The sequence below is a fragment of the Pocillopora damicornis genome, chromosome 2 (genome assembly GCF_964200805.1).
Source record: "Pocillopora damicornis chromosome 2, jaPocDami1.2, whole genome shotgun sequence".
Lineage (NCBI taxonomy): Eukaryota > Metazoa > Cnidaria > Anthozoa > Scleractinia > Pocilloporidae > Pocillopora > Pocillopora damicornis.
Window position 1 is genome coordinate 30955786 of NC_142671.1, and position 23791 is coordinate 30979576.

At 38.2% G+C, this 23791-nt stretch overlaps 2 protein-coding genes across 2 annotated transcripts in view; both read right to left on the reverse strand.

Moving 5' to 3' along the window:
* Positions 1-5008: 5008 nt before the first annotated feature.
* Positions 5009-12883, reverse strand: LOC149050825 (uncharacterized). The gene is made up of 7 exons (XM_089193319.1): positions 12878-12883; positions 8931-10158; positions 8373-8474; positions 7492-7938; positions 6405-6521; positions 5565-5957; positions 5009-5316 (listed from the first exon to the last, which is right to left on the reverse strand). Exons 1-7 carry the CDS (start codon positions 12881-12883, stop codon positions 5009-5011), a joined length of 2601 nt encoding a protein of 866 aa, XP_089049445.1.
* A 6408-nt stretch (positions 12884-19291) lies between these two features.
* The window catches only part of LOC149050826 (uncharacterized), a 41183-nt gene continuing 36683 nt past the window's right edge, over positions 19292-23791 (reverse strand). Inside the window, exons 13-19 of the mRNA XM_089193324.1 lie at positions 23454-23545; positions 22850-22928; positions 22435-22523; positions 21656-21767; positions 21107-21195; positions 20129-20201; positions 19292-19422 (exon numbers count right to left, since the gene is read on the reverse strand). Coding sequence (XP_089049450.1) covers positions 20167-20201; positions 21107-21195; positions 21656-21767; positions 22435-22523; positions 22850-22928; positions 23454-23545 — 496 coding nt within the window. The 3' untranslated portion in view covers positions 19292-19422; positions 20129-20166. The remainder of the gene's footprint in view (positions 19423-20128; positions 20202-21106; positions 21196-21655; positions 21768-22434; positions 22524-22849; positions 22929-23453; positions 23546-23791) is intronic.

The following is a 23791-nucleotide window of genomic DNA, read 5'->3' on the forward strand; positions in this document are numbered from 1 at the left end:
ACTTATGTACTAGTAAGTAAAGAGGCTTACGTTTCATAGTGATTTAGTTTATCATATTGCTGGGAGCGCGCGTGGGCAATATAAAGTGAAACCTGTGGTCTGATTGGTTACCCGAGAGGGAACGTGAACCCATCTTGCCCGCTCGGGATTAACCAATTTGATTATGCGCGACGTAAAATTCGTTTGGAGACGCAAAAAGCGGCGCAAGAAAGTCAAGATAAAGAAAACATAGACGACTCTCCCGTGTCTACGTATTGTACCACAAACACATTTGGCTTTCCTTCTCAGCTCTCGACATAAGTCATTCTTGATTCTTAATAAAGCTTTATCTTTTTTGCTATTTGCTAAATCGTTTTATTAACCAAGCTGGTGTGGAACACATGGCTAGATATTGGCCATATTATATTATATATGATATTAGATATTTTATGTTTTTATTGACCGTATCGGTCCATAAAAATAGACCTCGGATGAATATCCAGCCATCTTGACCGCACGCTTGGTCAATAACGAATATATACTCGCGAAATAAAGCGTTTGAATCAGATCAAGAAGACGTATGTTTAGGGAAATTCATCGTTTATTTCTCAGAAAGAAACATTTCAATTTGTACGGGGAAAAGAGGGAACTTGTAATAATTACGAGGAGAAAACACTCAGAAATGTTTTGAAATGGCAACTGCTTCTATTTAACCACTCAGTTTTTCTAGTATTGCTTTCATCATCAATGTCAGTTCTTCCCGTCATGGTGTAGCTCTTTATGACAAAAAGCTTGTTATGCATACTAGATCAGTGACTTAACAGTCCGAATCAAGTTCATAGCAGAACAAATATTCACAAATAGAAGGATATCTTCGGTGCATCAAGCGTTCACACTTCTAAGAGTAGTTTATAAAAATCAACTTAAATTATGGTAGGATTAGCTATTTTTACGAGATTCAAACAAACAAACTATTTCCAAATTCTTTCATTTAATTCTATTGCTTAAACATTTTTTGCCAACCAGTAAGGATGATCCCATTACACATTACAGTTTTTGTTTTTTAAAGAATAAGCTTGCTTAAAGGATTAACGGAAAGGAAACCCTTATAGGGGTCCTATAGCAATGAGCATACCTTGCTGAAGTAGGCTTTTTTCCTCTGCGACGCTCTGTTAAAAAATAATTTACCACCTTAATTAAAGTTTGCTATTTTTCAGTGCTTCTACTACAAAAGGACCCAAACTATTTCGACTCAACGAGGTAGTATAGTTAATTGAATTGGGCTCCAAAGTTCCAGCCTCCCATCCTGTAGGTAAACAGATAGGTTGTTGGTAGCCTTAAATTTCCTAAGGGTTTAGATAGCTGAGAACAGCTGTAAATAGGACTCTCTTTGAACTCAAACCGTGTGTTAGAAACTTTGTAAAACTATTTTTCCTTTTTTTAGGCCTCATGAAAATTACAGGCGTAATCTCGTAAGTGAGGATGTGAAGGCTCAAGAACTCTATTTCACCGTGTTCTCAAATTTCAGGGGAGTGCCCTCACAGAATTAAAAAAAAAACCTACAAACTCCTGTCAGATAGAATGTTGGACTGATAATCTAGGTATTCAAAAAGGAATTTTAATGCAGTACTTAAGCACACCTTTGTTTGATTAACCTCTCCTGAGACAAGCAACGTAGTTATAATTGCAAAGAATGAAAGAAATTAAGATGTACTGGGGATGAGCAATCCAAGGAACCAGATATACCCATCTATTTGTTCATTCAATCTAATTAGAAAAAACAATCATGCACCTTAGGCATTCATTACCTCCTGTTGTCGATAAGCGTTCATAAGGATGCGGGTCAATAGAAACAGAGCACGCTGCTGCTTCAGGTTGTGGTGATAGTCTCTTTCTCCTCTTTACAGACCGTCGTAGTATGGAAAGTATTTTTCCTGGATTAGTGCTGTGTCAAACCAAATAACAATGACTTCATCAAACCTCATCACAAGCTTTTATCAACAGAAATTACTGACAAGAAAAATGCCGACTTATTGACGTCACTTACGCGCTTGTGTGGTGTTCCCCTACTTCGGTTTTTATTCTGGTGATCCATTCCTAAAAAGTTGTCTCGATATAAGTTAACATCGTCTCCATTGGGTCAACTGGGTGTTTCACGCTCAGATCTATGTGCGATGCTTTTCCACAACAAAGGGAGAGATTTGCTAAACCAAAAGGTAAGTCATGCACTCATTTCGAAGAGAGTAATTATATTTATGGCCACTCTTCGTCGGTACAAATTGAGTCTGGCGTGGATGTTCCGTCGCAGTATTTGATCGCGAAAAACAAGTCTATCACTCGGAAACACTGTGCTTCGTTCTGTTGTCAGGGACAGAGGATTCGGCTTGAGCACAAACACAGTAATTGGGAGAAGGGGTGGAGAGGAGAGAGGAAACCTAATGACTCAGAGATTTCTGACTCCCATCCTTTACTTCGATAGGGACGCAAACCTCAGTGAAGTAGGGAGGCTATGGTAGTAATAAATGTAGTAAGCACCTTCATTTTCTTCCGCGAATCTGCAGCAAAGTCATGATCTGTGTTTTCGGGATGATGTAGTCTGAATGTCCACGGGATACTCTCTTCTCCCGATGTTGAATACACCCTAAAATGACAAGAATTAAATCGATCAAGGTAGGAGGATGAGAACTCCTCATGCATCAGCAAGATACCGAAGGTAGCGATCTTCCTCTCTTCAGGAGTTAGCAGCTTTTGAGGTGAGGTGCTACCAAGGGATCGTCACTTTTCGATGCAATTGAACCTATCTACCGAGGTAAAATAAGAAGAAAAATTCCAAAAGGCTTCGATCTAATCTCTAGCTGTTGACTCTGGGGTAAGTTGTTCATGACGTCAATAATCGGTAAAGGCTTTGGAATCAGTCCTAGCAGTTCCTTTTTCAAATCGTTCAGATTTTCTAGACACTGATTTAAAAAATAAAAATACATTTTATTGTCCTTGTTCTCTAGTACAAACACATTTGCTTGACTTGAAAGACACCAGTTTCGAAAGTTTTGTTCCAGATTCAGTAGTAGCCAAATATGTTTGACCCTTTTTTCAAGCGGGATGGATTTCTAATCTTGCTTCAAGCGACGTAATTCTGATCTATTTTCTTTATTTTAAATTTTTTAAATATTTGAATCTGAGCCAAAAACTTGGATTAAAGCTCTGGACGGAAAGCTTAACCACACTTTATACCTGTATCCCTCGAGAGAGACCGAGCCACTTCCAGTTTTAGCATGGTGACTTTTGTAATAAGTTAAGCACCCATTGTGTAAGGTGACATATCGTTCACACCCTAGAAGATGAACCAAAAAAGAAAAAGAGCCGTTTGTTTCATCGTGTAGCAGAATTTACCAAGTCTCCCGGTGTAATATCCCTTAGTTTTGTTTTATATCCTAATACAGATACATGTAAGCATAGCGAGCCTTTTATGTGGAGGGTACAAATTCGGGAAATGGACAATAAAAGTTCAAAATATTAGAAGACAGAAGATCTTGAAGCGATATGTAGATGCCACTTACACCATCGAAACAAGGTTGACGGCTTATTGCAACATTGAAACAATCAACAGGCTGCTATCCTTTACTTTGTCAAGAAGGCCAGCACCATTCCCTTTAAAGTAAATGGTTTGAACCCAGGAGTATCAGTAGTTCGTGTAGTGTGATCATCCGGGTGAGTGTAGTTCTGAAAAGAACTGTTGTTGGTGACTGACGTTTCGACTATCTGTGCGGTAGTCATCTTCAGAGTCAAGTGAAGAGCAGTTGTCAGTCGATGATGTTATAAAGTCTGTTCTGTTGAACGTGATTGGTCTGTTTAGCCGTGATGTGATTGGCTGGAAGACTCGTGTAGAGTTTGTTAACAAACAACAGTTCTTTTCAGAACTACACTCACCTGACGATCACACTACACGAACCATTCCCTTTCTTGACACGTGAGTTACTATGGCCGCCGTAGGTTTACTTATAACAACAGCGTATACAGAAAACCGACTCAAACTGACCAATACTTAGTCTATGACTCACAACACCCTTAGTCAGTGAAAAGGGGTATGGTTCAGTGTCAACAACCAAGGAAGAACCTGCGCAAGATTTCAAACTCGTCCAGGTTCCGCTGCCTACAAGTGTCAAAATGGACGAACTCAGAGAGAGATTGTGCGAAATTGAAAGGACAAAAATTGATGGTTTTAAAAACATATGGCGCAAAATAGATGATGTTGTGAGGTCATTCGTTTTAAATATATTTCCCAGTAACTTCTGAAGTTTATATCTCTCAATAACTAATGATAGGAGTTGTGGAAAGCTCTTATCTAGACTTTACCTGTTGTTGTAAACTTCAGGGAAAGACAATCGCTTAATTGCTTTTCATTCTCTCTAGCGAATGATACCTTTAGACCTCAATTTTTAGTATACACCTAAAAATTTCAGGAAAAAAGCTTTTGTCTGCATGTCTTTCTAAAAAGAACCGTCTAACAGAACGCTCAAAGAACTTTGCTATACATGTCACAGTTCCAAGGAACTCACATATTTTGTTACTTGTTGAAGTATCAGAGGAAGTCCGTGCTTCGTATTCTTCCTTTTTCTGCAACCATCCGCCTTTTTGTAATTTGTCTTTAGGTTTTTTCAGTACTGAAGGTCCGCTTTCTTGTGGACGATAACCTAAAGATAATGTGATGATAAGGGCAGCTGATCAGTAATATCTCTGGTTGAGAATATATTGTTAACGGGTCAGCACTGTATCCCGTTCTGAAAGACACCATTAACTATTTAGCCAATGATCGAAATGTTCTTCGTTACATGAATGTTCAAGTCTGTGAACAGTCCTCAGAAATATGCACAAAGATTTGAGAAATTTGATGTACTCAGAAACTGTCACCAAAATATTGCCTTTCGTTTAAACTTCTACTTGTAAAACTTATCTCTGAAACATATCTCACTGAATGAATCGAGTGGGACGACTGAATGGGACATATTATCGATATCTCGATATTTCCTTGTTAGTCCCTAACCATTCTTATTTTTATGAAATAATGACGGTAATAATTGAGAAAAACAATGAAAATTACAATGGCAGAAGTAAAATCATTTGTACCTATCATTTTTCCTGCAATTGTCTGTTGTTCTTCCGTGGTCTCATTTTTTTCCTCGATTGGTATAACAGTCTTGCTTTGATCAAGCAGTTGGGAAATAGCTTCTATGGATGTTTGAGTACCAAAATCATCGGTGTTTGCTGTTTGAATAGCCCCTTCAGTAACCAGGATTTCAGTATCATCACAATTTTCCATGAGCGAGTTGCCGCTGTTTTCTGAGGAAAGCGTGAGAAAGCGTGAAATCTGATTTCAGATCGGAAAATTTTAAAAGGAAATTCAGATTAACCAATTTGATGATTGGACGCTCTAAGACGAACAGAAAAAATTGTTTCAAAAGAGCTTTTGAACAAAGGAATAAAGGAACCCAGATTAACATTTGACCGTGGGTTAGCGCTAGTCGGTCTTCGTACATCTTGACCCAGGTCTACAAGTATCCCCTAAGCAAGTATTGTTACCAACTTACGAGAATTTTTTAAAAGATACTCTTTACACGCCAAATAGTCCTCTTCCAGTATGCTTGTTTCTAAAGTGACAGACTCCACATGAAATCTGTTTTTTATGTCATCTGTCAGAAGACATTTTTCGGCCATCCAATCCAGACGACCGGAACGATAGTCGGACCACAGACGTTCAAGACTTTCCAGATCTCGGCATTCGACGGAAAATCGTACACTGTTGTCACGCTCTTTTATTGGTTCTGGATCTTGAGTTACTGTTACATGTCGAAGGTAGGTGGGTAGTTCCGTAAAAGAACTTTGAGAAATCTTTTCCTCAAATAAAAATTCAGACACCAGACACAGGCTTCCTTTTTCTTGTTCAGGATGGATCTCATTTGGGCTTGCTGAACAACCGCTGTCTACGTTTTTATTAAAGGGCGATGTACATGAAAAGAAAATCAACGTTTCCATTTTACATATAATGTCATGTAAGTAGAAACCAATTTTCTGACTTTGACTATTGTCTGATCTTTGATCTTTGTCTGAATGGAGGTGCATTTCTAGCCATGTAATAAAGGTTCATGCGAGTCATAGCCTTCGGAAAAATTGTTCTTGCTGATATTAATTTCCCTACGGTTTCCACCTTTTTCCAATTACTGGACAATTAAACTAAAATACACAATAAATAATCATCACAAATAAAGAGCAGCAGGTTTTTGGAAGAGTTAAACAACATCATTTTGGAACTATAAGTTATATTCAAACACGAATCTACAGTGAAACTGTTAAAACCTTTCACAAAAAAAATTTTAATGATTTCTAGTAGATGCTCTGCTATCATTTGAGTTGTTGATGTTTTCACTTACAATTTATCGCAAAGTGCACCGTTGTTAGTTCACGTTGTTCTTCGTCCCGAGCGACCACAGGTTGTGCATTGTTTCGGCCAGTTAGATTTTCTGCAATTGTTGAATCACGATTCAAATCTGATCGATGGCGTATAAGAAAATAACAATATCAAGAATTATCATGAAAGCATATCATATTTCTCCTCCCTTAACACCACTATTTATGGGAAATCTTATGATCATGGACACTCCAACGACCATGTTAATACTGATCCTCAACATTTTTTGCCATTTTTTTTGCTTTTTTTTCGGTGTACGATTTGAACTGTAAATTTTGGTCTGATAATTTTGAGGAAACTTTGACTCTCGATCTTCGACGTTTTACTCGCAACTCTGGAACTTCAACCCTCGAACCTTGACCAGAAGGCGAGCTCATTTCACAAAACCCATACTGAGATTCCTACTTTAGCCGACCTCTCCTTTGTTTATTTTTTTTATAAACCCCATGGTTTCTTAAGGCTTCCTTACCAAATATCCAAAAAAAACAACTTTGTTCTCTTTTAACAACAATTCCTAAGTTTTTAGCTCAATTTTCATCTTCTTCCCTTCTCTTTCTGTTTCCTTGTTTGTTTGCTTTTTGTTTTGTCTTTTTTGTTTGTTTCAGACAGATAAATGTCGGTAGAATTGTGATAAAATCGTTGATTGTGAGTATTCATGCGTATACACGATAACATTTTTTTCTGGTAATAATGTATCGGAATAGTAGGTGATAAATAAGTGTCCACCCGTAAAGGTTGAGCTTTACAAAAATTTTGGTGAGATTTTGTTTTTTAGTTTAACGCTGCATTAAAGCCATTTTGCTCGATCCCTTGCGTTCCATTGAACCCACCGCTTTGCTCGTGAAACTTCTCAACGTTCTTAATGACAGGTTCTTCTGTATTTATGGTAGGATAGTAACAAATACAAAATTTATATACAGATAACAATCCCACCAGCCATTCGGAAGCGCTGGTCCGTATCACACATTACCCTCTTCTTGACAGTCACATTCCTGTGAATTAAGCCTTGATACCTGTCTTCTAGGGATTTTAACTCTAAGATGAAATACCTGTTAGTGACAGTTTGCAAGCCAGGTAATCCTCCATGATAATGGTTGTTTCCAGTTCTATTGATTCCACTTCATATTTCTCCTTTATCTCATCCGTCAAAAGGCGTTCTTCCGCTACTTCATTAAGGTGACCGGAACTATAGTCATCCCACAGACGCTCAAGAATTTCCATTGTCCTACATTCGACTACAATTCGCAAGCTCCCCTCGCCTGCTTCTCTTATTATCAAGTCGTGCACTCCTTGTAGGTAGTAACAAAGTGATTGATGAAATTTTTCAGAAGGGATTTGAGCCGCATGTATCTCGATAAAATGTTTTGTCATCTCGCACATCAAGAGGCGTTTGACTTCTTCTCGTTGTGCAGGATCTTTGCTCTCTGCCTCTTGAAATGTAGCGCAGCTGAGTTTTATGCGAATGGGCAGTTTACCTGGAGCTGAATGTGCACTGACTTTCAGAAAGCCAGGCGAAAACACAATTAGAACTTTGCTACTTAAAAAGATATCACTTTCCTTTTATTATGAAAAGCGGACTCGCCGGGAGGCGGTGGCACATTACATGTTTTATAGAAAACGAATGACAGAAAACCACCCGTGAGAATGGCGCCTCCGCCTCAAATACCATCTCTCTGTTGCCAGACTCCACCCATAAGGAACTGAGGATAGCAGACGGAAGAGACCTACTCATTACCTATCGAAAGTCTAGAATTCCTGCGAAATAAATTTCCCCAATCGCTCAGACACTTCAATGCCTCAATCTGATAAGTCAGAATTTAATAGATACCAGTCTCCAATTATTACAAATATTTCATCATTATTATTATAATTATCATTATTATTATGTATTTATAGTTTTCAAAAACGGGGTGCTTATAGAGTATCGTACCTGAACAAAGGCCGTTACTGACTTTCGTCTGCCTCAGTCCACATTGTCTCTGGTGTGACAATGTGGACTTTTCTGCTGCACCCCCACAATCTTCTGGTTTGTCTATGTGAAGAATACGTGAAATTTTAATTATTTAATTAGCTATGTAGTGTTTTAGAGGTTTGGGGTTTAAGAAGTCGCGGTCACATAATTTGCTAAGCGAGCCCATAAAGGTTTCATACATCTCTCGATGCCACGAATAAATCTTTCGCATTGAGTGTGTTAAGTTTTTGTGTAGGAAAAGTAATCTTGATGATGACTATCTCTACCCAACAGTATAAATGGCGATGGGGAATTTTTTAGGTAAAGGAGAAAGATGCTTTAAAGTTAATTAAAAAATATTAATAGCTATTTGGTGCCACTGTAATCTAGAAAAGCTTCGATGGTTTGGTCCTTTAGCTTGTGCAAAAAATCTGAGGAAAAGAAAACTCACTTTAGCGACAGACGAAAGAAAAACTGGAAAACCAATTCGGAGGCTTATGACTATAGTGCGACGGAAAGCTTTTTGGTATACCATACCTTTATGGACGATGCTGATCATTCTGCCAATGAGAGATTCGCACTGTTTTTTCCAACTGTACTCTTCCTGATAGAAGTCTCGTAGTGTTTCACACTCTTTACGTCGACTGCTTCTGTCGTTGTTGCAGACACCCTCAATTGCGTTAGCCCACTGATCTTGATCGTCTGAATCAACCACAAAATGCCGGCCGAATGGTACTTTCATCAAAGCTTCTCCAAATCCTGATTTTCTACTTACAAGAGTAGGCAGACCAGCTGACAAGGCCTCAAGACCCGTTAGCCCAAAGCCTTCAGTTCTCGAGGGCATGACCACAAGGTCTGCTTCGCAAAATACCTTTTTCAAATCTTCCCGGCTATCCGAAAACGGTCGCACCCTAAGCTGATTGGGAGGGATATCAAAATCGAGGAAACGTTTTTGTGTCTCTTCGAGTTTGTCCTTCGCGGCACCAACAAATAACAGAATACAACGACTTAGCTTTGCCACAGCTCGAGCTGCTATGTCGAATCCTTTTAATTTAAAGTCCTCCGAATCTCCACGACCAAAACACAAGACTTTACAAACTTCTCGTTTGTCTAAATCTTGCTTTAATTCAGAGAATTCTGCTAGAATTCCAGGAGTAAATTCGAAGAAACATTGCTCTTTCTTACATGAGGCGAGATAAGAATGAAACGCTTTGCACAATTTGGGGCCAACTGGTACAACGAAGTCAGCTAGTTTGCAAAGTTCTACCTCTGTTTCATGCTTTTTCTGAGCATTTGAAATTGGATTAGCATACTCTTTATATATCCCTAGTTCCTCAGGGTCTGTATGGACAACCTGAATCCATTTACACTCGTGGGACTCCCTAATAATTTGTGCCTGATGGCCGAGTTTAACACCATGTCCAACCACTACGTCGATTTGCAAATCCTTCGGTGGAAAGTTGAGCCATTCCAGTTCATCTAAGCCGGGCCGCCTTGTTGCCTTTATAAGTTCTATTCTGTGAATATGAGCAGCTGTCTTATCCTCATCATTGCAGCTTGGAACAAAGTAACTGACCTTAACTCTTGGGTCCTTTGCGATGTTGATTGCCAATTCCCTATTTAAGGTGGAGAGGCCTCCTTTGCTTGATCCCCATTCTGATGCCAGGAAAGTAACTCTAAGACTTCTTGGTAATGAGCATTGTCTGCTGTTATTGTTGTTGTCCTCTTCATTTAAAAGATGTCCAGAGTTTGATAATTTTTCGTCCTTGAAATAGAATAAAAGCTGTCAAAAATATTTCACTAGACTTCCTTCATATCAGTGGCCTGGTTTCAAAGGATGTCTACTTTATAAGACCTAGGGGGCTGAGCAGTTGCTTAACAAACATTTCCTTTGTAAATACAAAATTACATTATATGTAAAATTGTTGTTGAATATTTTGACTCCTGCAATATAAAAACCCTGATCAATCATTTACCATGTTCTTTGTTTTATTATCATGAAGACCAAATAAAAATAAATGTCTCTCTAGCCTAGCAATCTGTAATTAATCTCTATACTACATTATAATAAAGTTCGGATATAACGCGCGCTCTCATTGGTTGAAAGAGCGTGCTCTATGAGAGTATAGAGCATAGAACTGAGCTAAAGCTGTCACGCCATCTGCCAAATTGTACCATGTTCGACCTTTTCCGGGACTTCTTTTTAGCTTTTTTCCGATAATTGAAAGTGAAATTTCGGAACAAGCGAGCCGGCAAGTAGTAACAGAAGAACCAAAGAAAGGTTTGTAAACATACCAGGCGCCGTTATTTACGTTATTAAAAGGTGGGCAGATACGAAAATCCTTAAAGGAAAAACAAAATAGACATTCCGAGTTTTAAAGATTTTCACGCTCAGTTAGCCTAACAGTTAGCAATCGGATTGCAAGCTTACGTACGGTAATGAAAATCAAACACAGCCAACACTCGTATAGTCTATAGAGTTCAAAAACAAAACAGAAAAAAACAGAAATGATGAAAAATATAACCAAACTGGCATAATTGTTAAAATTCATACTAATCATGACGGTGTCTGAGCAAATATGATCATGATGAAGTCCATCGCACGGCTCACTTATCATGCCGATCTCCGGTCATCACAGTAAAGCAAGCCTCAGAAACTACATCGGCCGCCCTTCGAGTGAAAAAATAAGAGCTCGCTCTGATATCCTTTCCAATGTGTTGAGTGGAAAGTCACTTCAGTCACTGCAGCCGAGTTTTGCGGCGCTGTCATCCCGAGCGATCTTCATGTTCCGGTGAATTCGGCTGTCGTTCATTTAAAAAACACTCGCCTTGAACAGTTTGTTTTCTACGTTGTCATGTGAAAAAACCCGCGTGTTTTTATGAGCCATAATTCGGCTGAAGTTCACTGAACATTTCACTTCAAGATTCTGATTTAAAAACTTCAGGCAAAAGCGTTAAATTCGACCTGCCGAATTATTTTGGTTTGTAAACTATCACAGTGTGTGAACTTTGATGGTTTTTGAACTTTGATGGTTTGACACTTTTGACAGCTTTTGTCTTGTACAGCCAATCAGATTATTTGAACCATTCTAACAGGGATTCTGATTGGCTTATTGTAGCGTGCTCTATGAGAGTATAGAGCATGCTGACGACACTGTTCTTCGCTTTGGAAATAAAGTTTGTTTTGAAAATTGAAAGTAATACATGGGGAATTTAACGGATTCTTTATTATAAAACAAATAGAGAAGCCTTGACTGTGCTCTGTTCTGTTATAAAGCACTTAGGAAGCGGCTAGAGCACTCAAGAAGTGGGAAGAAACACTCGACTACGTCTCGTGTTTCTCCCTACACTTCTTTCGTGCTCTAGCCGCTTCCTGCGTGCTTTATAACAGAACAGAGCACAGTCAAGGCTTCTCTATTTGTTAAAAAGCATTTTGCATTCTTGTCTCCCTGTTTTGAGTGACAATGTGTCATGCATGGTTGAAGAGGTAAGACTTTGAGCAGAAATCGGCGAAAATTTCTCTTCGCCGATATTAACTGAGGACTCCAGCAACGATTCTGCCTCAGGAAAAAGGGGCTTTTTAGTAATCCAGAACAAATCGCCTATCAAAAACCCCGTCGTTGAACTGTTGTTTAAAGTAGCAGATGAATTAACCAAATTAATTCTAATTTACAAAGAAACCACAGGGTGTACTAAGACAATTAAGAGCATGATAACGGTAAACAATGCAACACCACAAGAGACGCTTGCAATCAAAATTTTTTCCCTAAACCAATGTTGCAGAGGCTCGAACAACTCTTACGCTTCGCTCGTGCTCTCCAAACTTCCTGCGTGCATCCATAACTCGACTTACGCACAAAAAAGAACAAGAGATTATAAATTCTTGGCGAGAACCAGTTCTTTAATTGACTTTATATAACTCTGCATGTCGCCGCACGCTCGAGAGGTCTTAGGAAAAACTAATCCTCGCACATGCGAACGAGAGAAATCGAAATCTAACATGACCGCCTTTCTGGTTGTTTTGTTACACAGGTCGGTTTCTAAAGCATTATCTAGGTTAGATCCAAATGACCCGCGCCCTGCAACAATTCCTTAAATTATGTATCAAGCAATGAGTTTTGGAATTAGTGATTCAGCTTCGGCCGTCACTTCGTCACACCTGAATTAACCACGAGTCAGTAGTCGGGTTCTGTTCAGGAACAGATGTACTAGCAACACGGAAAGGCAAACAAGGAGTTAACGAAGCCCGGTTGCAGATTGTGGTAAGGCTTCATTTCTACGCAAACGGTTCCGACTAAAAGATTCGACAATGACAGGTAATGATTAACAGCCTTAGCTTAAGTACAAGTCAGTGATACATAAATCCAAAAGATTTTTATATCTAACAAAGTGGCCACTCAGAAGATATTTTGACATTTTCACCTAACAGAGTCTACTTAAAAGTGGTAAAAACAACATCTACTGTCAACATCCAATATTCTTACCTCCATTGTTTGTTGTGTACCCTATGCGTGTTCCTTGATCTGAAATGTTTATGAATCTATAAATAGCCCACGTCATCAGAGTGGGGACTGGTAATGAATCAACCAAAGGAGGGGAATGGGGCCAGATGCAATGGGGGCCTCAGGAATTTAAGTTAATTTAAGTCTAAGGCTTTTCCTTCGCCCCTTTCTGTGTAACTATTGAAGGTGGCGTTGTGTCCACTCTTAGGAGATGATGACCTAACTACATTGACGCGTACGTTGTCTCTTTGATTTTCCCATAGACTGACATAGGAGAACAGTCCACGGCACAGAGAAACATGTGCAATAATTTTTAGTGGAGTACAATCCTGTCAAAACGGCAAGGATGTAGGATTGAAAATAATGGTGAGAGAAAAGATTCACACCGAATGTACGCGTTTCCTTGTAGGTAAGTTAATTATTACCTCACATCGATAACAATGCAAAATCTACGATAAAGAATTTTTACACTCTCCCTCCCTCCCCCACCTCTGCTTTCAGAGCTCGAGGTTTCCATTAGGTCGAAACAAGTTTGTACCAGGTCCAAGAACAAACATTTTAGCAGAAAATACGTCTATGAATCAGGAAAAATCTCTTTCTGCTTTTTTGATTCCCTAACACTTTCCAAGGGGACAGCTAGAAGGAAAGCGTAGCATTATACATTATTTGGCAAAGCAAAGTTCTTGTAGTATTTGATGGCATGGATACGTACTTTTGCACCACCCACGTTAATAGAATGAAATTAAGCCATCGCAAATATAATTTTTAAGATCTGATGCGCAAAAAACAAAGCAGAGATCATCAAATTCGTGGAAGTTGTAACAGGTGCGTAAGTGTTTGTAATAACAAACTGGGTGGGAGAAAAAACTAAATGTTGTAACAATGAATTGTTTGTTTTCTTTCTCGAAAATTCATAAAAATCTTTCCTTTTTTTTCCGATAGGAATCTTGGCCGCGATACAGTATAGGATAACTAAAAACATTCTTAAAACATTGAGCAAAGTAATTATATATCAGTTACGAATTCACTTTCAAAAGAGTTCAGAAGAATGGTCATCGAATACGTTGTGAAGACAAAAAAAAAATGATCAGAAAATAAGCGATGTGTGATTTTATTTACCCCGGTAAATGGTCCAAAAATTTGACGCGGTTAAATTTCAAGGAAAATTGTTCAAAAGTAAATCAACAGTTGGCATCAACCATCTGTATGCATCAATGCAAAACTCAATTTAATCGCTATATACTGTATAGTTTTTAGTTTAAAAAGACATACAATACATAACCCTTTGTACTCGTGAAACTCTAGTGTATCACAAAATCACATGTCAGTGACTAATCTATCGACATCATACCACGCATCAGAAAGACAACTTCATATTAGGGCGGGGAGGGTGAATGGGGAGACGGTAGTGCTTCGAAATATTTCAAAGTTCTTTGGATTAAGAGAAGCTGAGTTTGGAGGACTTCAGATTAAAATCAAAGCCTCAAATCAATAAGCATTCACTTGTTATACAGTATTTCGACAATCCTTCGATCTGGCTATGCTTGCGACTAACACGTATCTCGTGGCAGAAGGTATTGAACGTTAGGCAAATCACAACTAAAAATAGCCTTCGTTACAACCCTTAGACTCCCAAAATCTCATTAGTTTTTTCTCCTCACTGCCCCCTTGCAATTCTTATGATGTTAGTTTGGAGAATTTGGTATTGGATCAACTAATAATCCGCTAATCGATACTTTTCTTCATTCTCATTACTTGTCTGCTTGAGACTGTATTGATTTTATATGGAGAAATTCTGTCTTTGTCACTCACTGGAGTTAAAAGTTTAATCAAAAATACCAACGAAATAAGGTTTTAAAGTTCAGGACAATTCTATTTAGTTTTAGCGACCCTCACCCACGGCATGATAAAAGCTAATTCAGTAAAGATAACCAGTCTAAATCAATAAACACTCTTGCAATGACAGCATGATTCACACCTCCTTTAAGAAAGAAGAAGTGGTTAAGGTGGTTGCAACTGACTTAAGAGATTGAATGAATTGAGACAATAAAAGACACATAATGCAATAAATACTGTAGGTATGTTCAGACAGTGTAAAATACCTCCACGAGGTGAAGACAGGTACCTCATGATGGGTTCAGTGGTGTGCCGCACCAGAGGAGGTGATAGAGGAAGTGGTTTGGATAGTACTTATGGTGTTCCCTTTCTTGACAGCACAGCAGGAGGATCACTTGCAAAAATGCAACTCTTGTTACGAAAAAATATCACCATGGAAATGAAAAAATCTACAGAAAATGAATGTCGGCCAAATTTCGAATCGGAATTTAAATTTTTAAAGAATATGAGGACACTTCTCACACTAAAATCGATCGATCGTCTTATATATAGAAGAAGAAATAAATACCTTTAGCTTTGTGACCTGAGTTCGGCATAGGGCCTTCTTAATTAGTTGCATCTCCAGTTGCAATATTTAATCGATTAACTGACTGTTGCTCCGCGGTCAATACTTACCACGTCATTTCCAAACTTCTTCGTATTGGCCTCTTTCTTTAGGAATCTGGCCATAGGCTTACCCAACATTTCACCGTTCTCGGATATTAAAGAATAGCTGCACTGACAATATTGGAAGAATTGACCAGCTATATAATGAAAGGTGAGATTCCCTGACTTTTCCCTCACCTCAAAGAATCTTTTTTTTCCCTGACCATTCCCTGACCTGTGGCAACCATACGAGGTAAAATAAAATATGAATGACATGCCTCAATCAAACGTGCCATTTTAACTGCCCTGTTATTTCTCAGCCTAAAATTTCGCCTCTATCACTCCTTGATAACCACCATCTTGAGTTTAGGCGAAGAACATAGTATCGATTCATTAATAAAGTTCGAATATAACGCGAGCTGTTATTTGTTGAAATAGCGTGCCCTATGAGAGTTTAGAGCATATAGCTTAGCTAAAGCTGTCCGGGACTTTTTCCTAGTTTTTTTCTTTAATTGAAAGTGAAATTTCGGAACAGGCAAGTCGGCAAATAGCAACGGAAGAACCCAACAAAGGTTTGTAAACATGCCAGGCGCCGTAATTGACGTTATTATAACGTGAGCAGAGACGAAAATCCTCAAAGAGTAAACGAAATGGACAGTCCTAGTTTTCAAGGTTTTCACACTCAGTTAGATTGCAAGCTTACTTAAGGTAATAAAAGTCAAACACAGCTAACGCTCGTCTAGCATATATACTTTCGTCTTTCAAAACAAAACAGAAAAAAACAGGAATGGTGAAAAATATAGCCAAACTGGCGTAACTGTTAAAACTCATACTAATCGTAACGTTGTCATGCTCAGGTCCAACGCGGTTAGCTCACCATGGCGATCTCTGGTCATCGCTGTCAAGTAAGCCTCAGAAATTATATCGGCCGCCCTTCGAGAGAACAACTAAGAGCTTGCTCTGATATTCTTTCCGAGGCGTTGAGTGAAAGGCCACGTAGGACAGTGCAGCCGAGTCTTACGGCGCTGTCATCCCGAAAAATCTTCATATTCCGCTACGTCATTCGCAGACACGCTTGAACAGTTTGTTTTCTAATTGTCATCTGAAAAAAACTTGCGGTTTTTATAAGCCACAATTCGGCCGGATTTCACTGAACATTTCACTTTCAGATTCTGTATTAGAGACTAAAAGGCTTCAGGCGAAAGAGTTAAATTCGACCTGCGGAACTGTTAAGTTTGTAAACTATTGTGGAATGTGAACTTTGATGGTTTTTGAACTCTGATGCTTTGACATTTTTGACAGCTACAGTCTTGTACGGCCAATCAGATTGTTTGAACCATTCTAACAGGGATTCTGATCGGCTTATTATGGCGTGCTCTATGAGAGTATAGAGCATGCCGACGACACTGTTGTTCGCTTTGGAAATAAACTTTGTTTTGAAAATTAAAAGTAATACGTGGGGAATTTAACGGATTCGTTATTATAAAACAAATAGAGAAGCCTTGACAGTGCTCTGTTCTGTAGTAAAGCATTTAGGAAGCGGCTGGAGCACTCAAGATGTGGGGAGAATCACGAGACGTTGTCGACGGCACGTGGTTATCTAATTTGATAACCATAGTAGCCTATTTATTTGAAGACTCATTTCAAGCATATTTTTCGCGATGTTTACAACTCTATTGCCTCACTCATCTGGTGTCTGGGTGTTTTGATCACTGGCAGGCTCTTGTAAAGTGATCATCATCCTTCGTGCGTTAATGATAAACATACGAAATTTCACGCCCCCATCTACTACATGTCTTTAAAGATAACTAAACAAGAATTACAATGGATCAACACTTTTAACTATTACTGTTACCCTTAACGTCCAATTATATTGTTATGAGCAAGATCGCATTTTAATGTGCACCATACTTTCTTACCTTGTATTGTCTTTTAAGATTCTATATAACATTAGTTGCCCTGATCAACTGGTAGATTATCTTATATGTAAATCTCGTATGCATGATAGAAATTTAGGTGATAAGACTTTATCGCAACCTCCCAAGGTCAAAAAGAAACCTGGTCAAACAACTTTTCAGTGTTTTGCAGCAGCATATTGACATAGTTTTCCTAAGTACATTAGAGATATAACCTCTTAGAAGAGGTTTGAGACTGAGTTATATGGTTATTTTTAGAGATTTAGATGTTAAACCGCATCATTGCTCGCTAATCCAGGTTTTATAATTGATTTACTTCTAGGCATCAATATTTTAGATATTTATATTTAAATATAAATATCCAATTTTTGTATTTCAGGGTTATGTTTTAAGGTTTTGTAATTAGTTTTTTTGAAATTATTTATAGAGATAGAAGTTATAGAGAGTATTTATAGCTACACATAGGTTTAAACCAGCTTTTATTACGGTACTAACTGATTCATTTTTTAGGGTAAATAAAGTTGTTATTATTATCATTATTGTTATCATTTCAACTCAACCTATTGTTTAAGTTAAATAGGAGGATACAGGAGATGTTGTACAATAACTTTATTTGAATAGTTCACTAACCATACGTAAAAGGTTTAAATTTAACGAAATTTCGCTTTTGACCAAACTAACTACATCTTAAACTGACCAAGAATTAAGTTCTTAAACACTGAGTTAACAGAAATGATAATCGTTATGACTTTGTGACTACAAAACATTTTTGTGTTAGGAACTCTTCTCACTGCCTTGTGAAACCAAGGATCGGCAATGTGCCAGAAATGAGAAGGAAAATTAGCGCAGGAATTTTGAAACAATTAAAATGATAAGAGTACCAGTTCATATGTGGGGAAAATGTGTAACTTTTAGAGGTAGTTTCTCGTGCTGGGAACAGCCTTTTACAAAAGTCTTACTTCGCATCATAAACCCTTTTCGTCAGGAATGACAATCACGTTGGTTCTTTCTCAAGCAGGTGTGTAGTCCATGAGTTTTGATGGTGAGACTGATGATGATCGTAAAAGTTACCCAACGGTGACGATGACGATAGAAATAAATGATGATAATACCATAATGATAAACAACCTCCTAATACCAATATCAATAGGAAGACAATATCCCCTACCCCTACCCCTACCAGAAACGATTTTGGATAAAATGGTTCCAAGGCAAACTCTGGGAGTGCTGATTTTAGGTGCAACAACCAAAGGCATAACACGGGAATTTCGGCTTAGAAGAAAAGAAAGCTTTCGGCCCTCTTAAGGTACGCTTGAGTCCATACCCCTAATGTTGGGCTTTTTTGGTGATTTTGCCGTAGACAGCGTTGGTTTACGCTGGGGATGATAAATAAAATATATATACAACATAGAAAACCCTTTCAGGAAAAGGTTGATCACTGATTTCTCTTTTAGTAGATCAAAATAATGAAGTGTAATCTATGCACTGGATCACTATTCATCGCCGAGAAGGCAAAGTTACTCAGAATGCTTTCCTTAACTATCAAAGCAACCATAAAGGAAAGGGGGAGCTGAGCGGGTCACGTCATCAGAAGTGCTATATTTACATCGCTACGTTTGAAAAGCAAAAGACACCAATCTGTCCCCTGACAATAGGGTATTAAACATGGCATTTGTGCCGTCATTACAGTTATTTCGTTCTTTAAATGAGGGGATCATCTCACAAAATTAGTGGTTGCATCGATGCAAAATTTTAAAAAAATTGGTCATCAGGTTGCATTTCCTTCAGACATGCAAGAAAATTTTGTAAATTTGTGCAATTGTCGATTTGATTTTTCTACTTGACTTTGTACTCTGCAGTCCTTGCTATTCTCATTCAGTATAAAGACGTCGGACAGCGTGGGCATCGTAAGTACAGAAATACAGTCATCTTACATTTTTTTCCCTGGTAGCTTCTAAATATCTTTTTGCGTCTGCCTTCGATTCTCTGAATTTTTAGCTGGGTTTTCAATCATATTTTGTTTTCTTTAAGTCAAACGGGATGTCTGATGTAATTAACATAAGAACAAGGATCATGGTCGAGGTCAGAAACAGCTTCAAACTCAAACTCAGGTAGAACGCTAGCTGCGACCTAAAATAATAAAAAGCTAAAATTCAGAAACAAACATCACAAACCAAATAATACTAGCTGGTTCATAATTTGCTAACCCTGTTAGGAAAGTACTTACTTGAAACAAAACTAAAACGTTCTCTGCGACTTTGTTAACCCTCAAACATTTTCTTATTTCGCAACTGAGTCCAAGAACTCAGTTTTTTAATGGTGTTAGTTTTTTTACATTTCAACTCTTTCTATCACCATGATACTCTACTAAAGAAAAGCTTCCTTTGAAATACATGACTGCGTACATCTTACGTATGCTGATTCTCCAACCGTGTTGGCTGCTAGGTACGCTTTTACGATGACTGTGGCCGACGGTACCGCAAGGAACATCGCCAAAAGCAAGTCCCCCTGTCAAACCTTTCCATCTTGAATACTCATGTAGATCAGAAGTACGACCAACAGTCAGATTCGATTTTGAATCAGAGTATTCAAACGGACTTCATCGTCGGACGTAATAGACCACCAATCAAAAAGCACATACTGAAAATATTCTGATTTGCAAACTGTCCTACCTATTTCGAATTACTTGTAATTGATCTCCATGTTGAAAATATTTTCCAAGTTGTATAAGAGAAATTCCTTTATAGAAATCAACTCGTGTCCCTTTTCTTCTCGACTATAATTACACCCTATTAAAGTATTCACAGAAGAAGACTCTTAAAAATAATAAACAGACCTTGCTAGCATAAACTCTTTTCTTCGGTCCGACACATCTCATCTGTCTTCCTCTTGTTCGAACACATCCATTGCTAGGAAAGGAAAAAAATTATTTCGATTCAACGAGGTAGTGTGGTTACTTGATTTGGGCTCCCTTTTGTATACTGTTTATCTCTCCAAAATTGCAGCCCCCACCAGCCATCAGACAGGTTAATATTCAGCCCCCACTGCCATCAGAAATGTTAATATTCAGCCCCGACCTGCCATCAGAGAGGTTGATATTCAGCCCCTGCCTGTCATCAAACAGGTTGATATTCAGCCCCCGCTTGCTATCAGTAGCCATTATTATGCTGAGGCCCTAGGCTCTGGAATAATGTTGAGCTCTTATTATGTCATGTTGTCACAACAGCAAGGACGATTCAATTTTAAAAAAAGAAATCTATCCAATCCAACTTCTTTTATAAGGAAAAAAACCAAGTTCTTCCTTCTTTCGATCATAATTCAAGTGCACAGATGTTGGTTCACCCTCATACTCTTGAGCACAACGTATTCTACATCAGTTTGAGTTGATATTAGCACGGCGAGGAAAACACTTTTAAAAACAATCTGCTAACGTAGATTTGAGTTTGCCATCTTACGATTAGGAGTTTAAACAATTATCGTGTTTTCTCAAAATTCTATGTACATTTCCTATTTGTCTTATGGCTTTCAAAGGATTTTTTTCTAGACCGGAAGTCCTCAGTGTGAGCGTAACTTCATAATATTAATAAGGCAGTACTTTTCTAGTTGTTGAAATTTAGCTCTGACCAAGGCCTTAAGGATAAGGATTATAGTAAAAAATGTCTCTTCCAACACTTAAATAAATCCTCTGTTTGCGGTTCCTTTAGAACAACCATCGAACATGGTTTGTTTAATTCTCGTGATCCCCATTATTGTATACGCTTGGTAAAAGAAGCCATTCTCATAAATCTTCGCCTAAACATCAAGTAAGATTTACAGTTGTGATTAGCTTCTCCTTGCATCCTAGCTGCGAATTCATTATCTGGTTCATCATTCCAAGCAGATATTGAAGAGTCAGGCTTCAAACTACGATTAAATCAAACAACAAAAATACAGAAAGACACGATTAATAAATGCGAACCAAACCAAAATGATGGTATCAGCTTGTTGTACATCATTAGAAATCGATTTCCAGTTTTGGTTAGCATGCAAATACACTGCACACGGCGGAAACAGAACACAGTTCGATCAACGTGCAACTTTCTGGTTGGGGTTACTTTCTTGCAACTGCACGATGTATGAGAAGCCGCTACGGTACGCACGCTGGTCTCATTTAAAATTAGTCCTTATTTTCGTGGACTTTTTGGATTGAGAACTATAAATGTTCTTTCAACCATTTACAGAATACTTAATTTAACATATGCACTTGTAAGCAAAGAGTCTTGCTTTTCAAAGTGATTTAGTTTATCATACCGATGAGCTTCCTCCCATTGGTTGTTCTTTTGAAACCTTTGAATACATTTCAAGCATGTATGATGTGTCTTACCGCTGAGCTGTTGACAATTTGGACTTTTTGTCTTCGTCTTTGCCATCTTTAGAGTATCGTCGACTTTTATGAGTGTCGAAAATTTCAGAGGAACCTTTGTCTTCTTGTAGACCTTTAGCACAAATCATACATCGTTAAGGTTAAAAGAATATAAAGAAGCTCGCATTTTCTATTTTCTATTACACTTGCCAAAAGGGACTAACAAGATATTAATTACAAGGTGTTAAGAAAAAGCTTACGTATTACTCGAGTGTAACTCCAAATAAAAAAAGCACATCAGTATCAGTATAAGGTTATGTAGCCAACGCTTCTCAACCTACGTCTTTTGCAAATAAAAAGACGCTGATTAATATCAGTGAGTCCGCAATATGTCATGAATATTGGTAAGAGGATTCTTTGGTGTAGCAGCTGTCACTTTCACATCTCAATGTTAGCGCAGTTAAATGATTGCATAGGAGCCTTATAACATTTAGGACCGAACGTTATTACATTTAGGGCTTGATTACATTTAGGACCAAATGTTATTACATTTAGGGCTTGATTACATTTAGGACATTTATTACATTTAGGACTTCAACACCCCCCCGACCTTGTACCCGATTGAGAAACATTTAAGCGTTGCCCGTGGTTATTTTTTTTTCTTGGGAACAAAAGATCAAAATATCGATGTAAGAAGTATATGACCTAAGACCATGTTGATTTAGCTTAACCTCTAGGAAATCATATGTCCCGAGGACATAAAATTAAATCACTCGTAAAGGACGTTTGACGGAGTTTACCTTTAAATCTATGAGGTGACATTAACACTTGTGGTTTCACCAGCGATGCCTTCATTGGTCTCTTTGTTTTGACTACTTTCTGTTTAAGCCTATTTGGGCAACCAAAGATGAGAAATAAAGGAAATTAGATCCAAACACTAAGGTGTGAGTAAAGTTAAGACTATTTATCGATCATCATCATCGTAATAGTCGGGCATGGCTCGACGTTTTCTGAACAGTTACCTGGTTACCCAGTGTAGCATCGGCAGTGGGTTTACTCTAAAAGCCACCCTGATTTTCTCCAAACAGAGCACTTTAAAGAATGCCTCAGGCTATTTGACTGGCTAAACAAAAAGCAACCTTCAGGAAACATTTTTCTTGCTACGTATGGTGTGTCTTACCGAATTATGAGCTGTTGACAATTTAGAATTTTTACCTCCTGTTTATGCCATCTTTAGAGGGCGGACTTTCATGGGTGTCAGAAACGTCAGAGAAACCTTTACCTTCCTGTAGACCTTTTGCACAATACACACATCGTTAAAATTAAAATAATATAAAGAAGCTGATATTCTCTATTTTCTATTATATTTACCACAAGGCGCTAACAAAAATATTTATAGAAACAGCTTACGTGTAACCGGAGTGTAACTCCAAATAAAATACAGAGGCCATTACACGCCTCTTCTTTTGTATTGAAATATAATCGTTTGTCCCACGATGTAGTCGGCTCCAATGCGGATCGCGATGTTTTGACTGCATACTACTAGTCGTCTAGTTCCTTATCGCCAGAACCTCCTTCCTAACATGTAAAGTCCCTAAATTTGGTTGTAAAGAATTTCACATTATTCGAACCGTTGTCAATTTTAAAAACGTTCCAGCTTCTTTCAAGGACATGTTTGCATGACAGACCTTAGACGTTGACCGGACATCGCTCGCTATGCATCTTAGTATGTTAACATCCCGTGATCCTCATTATTTTACACGCTAGGTAAAAGAAGTGATTCTCATAATTCTTTGCCTAAACATCAATTAAAATTTACAGTTAAGATCAACTTCATCTTGCATCCTGGCTGCGGATTCATTACCAGCTGGTTCATCAGTCCAAGCAGATGTTGAAGAGAAAGACATGATTCTACGATTAAATAAAACAACAAACATACAGACAGACACGATTAATAAATGCAAACCAAACCAAAATGATGGTATTAGCTTGTTATACATCGTTAGAAATCGATTTTTAGTTTTGGTTACCATGCAAATACAATGCGCGCAGCGGAAGCAGAACATAGTTCGATCAACATGCAACTTTCTGATTGGAGTTACTTTCTTGCAACTGCAAGATTCATGGAAAGCCGTTACGATACGCATGCTGGTCTTA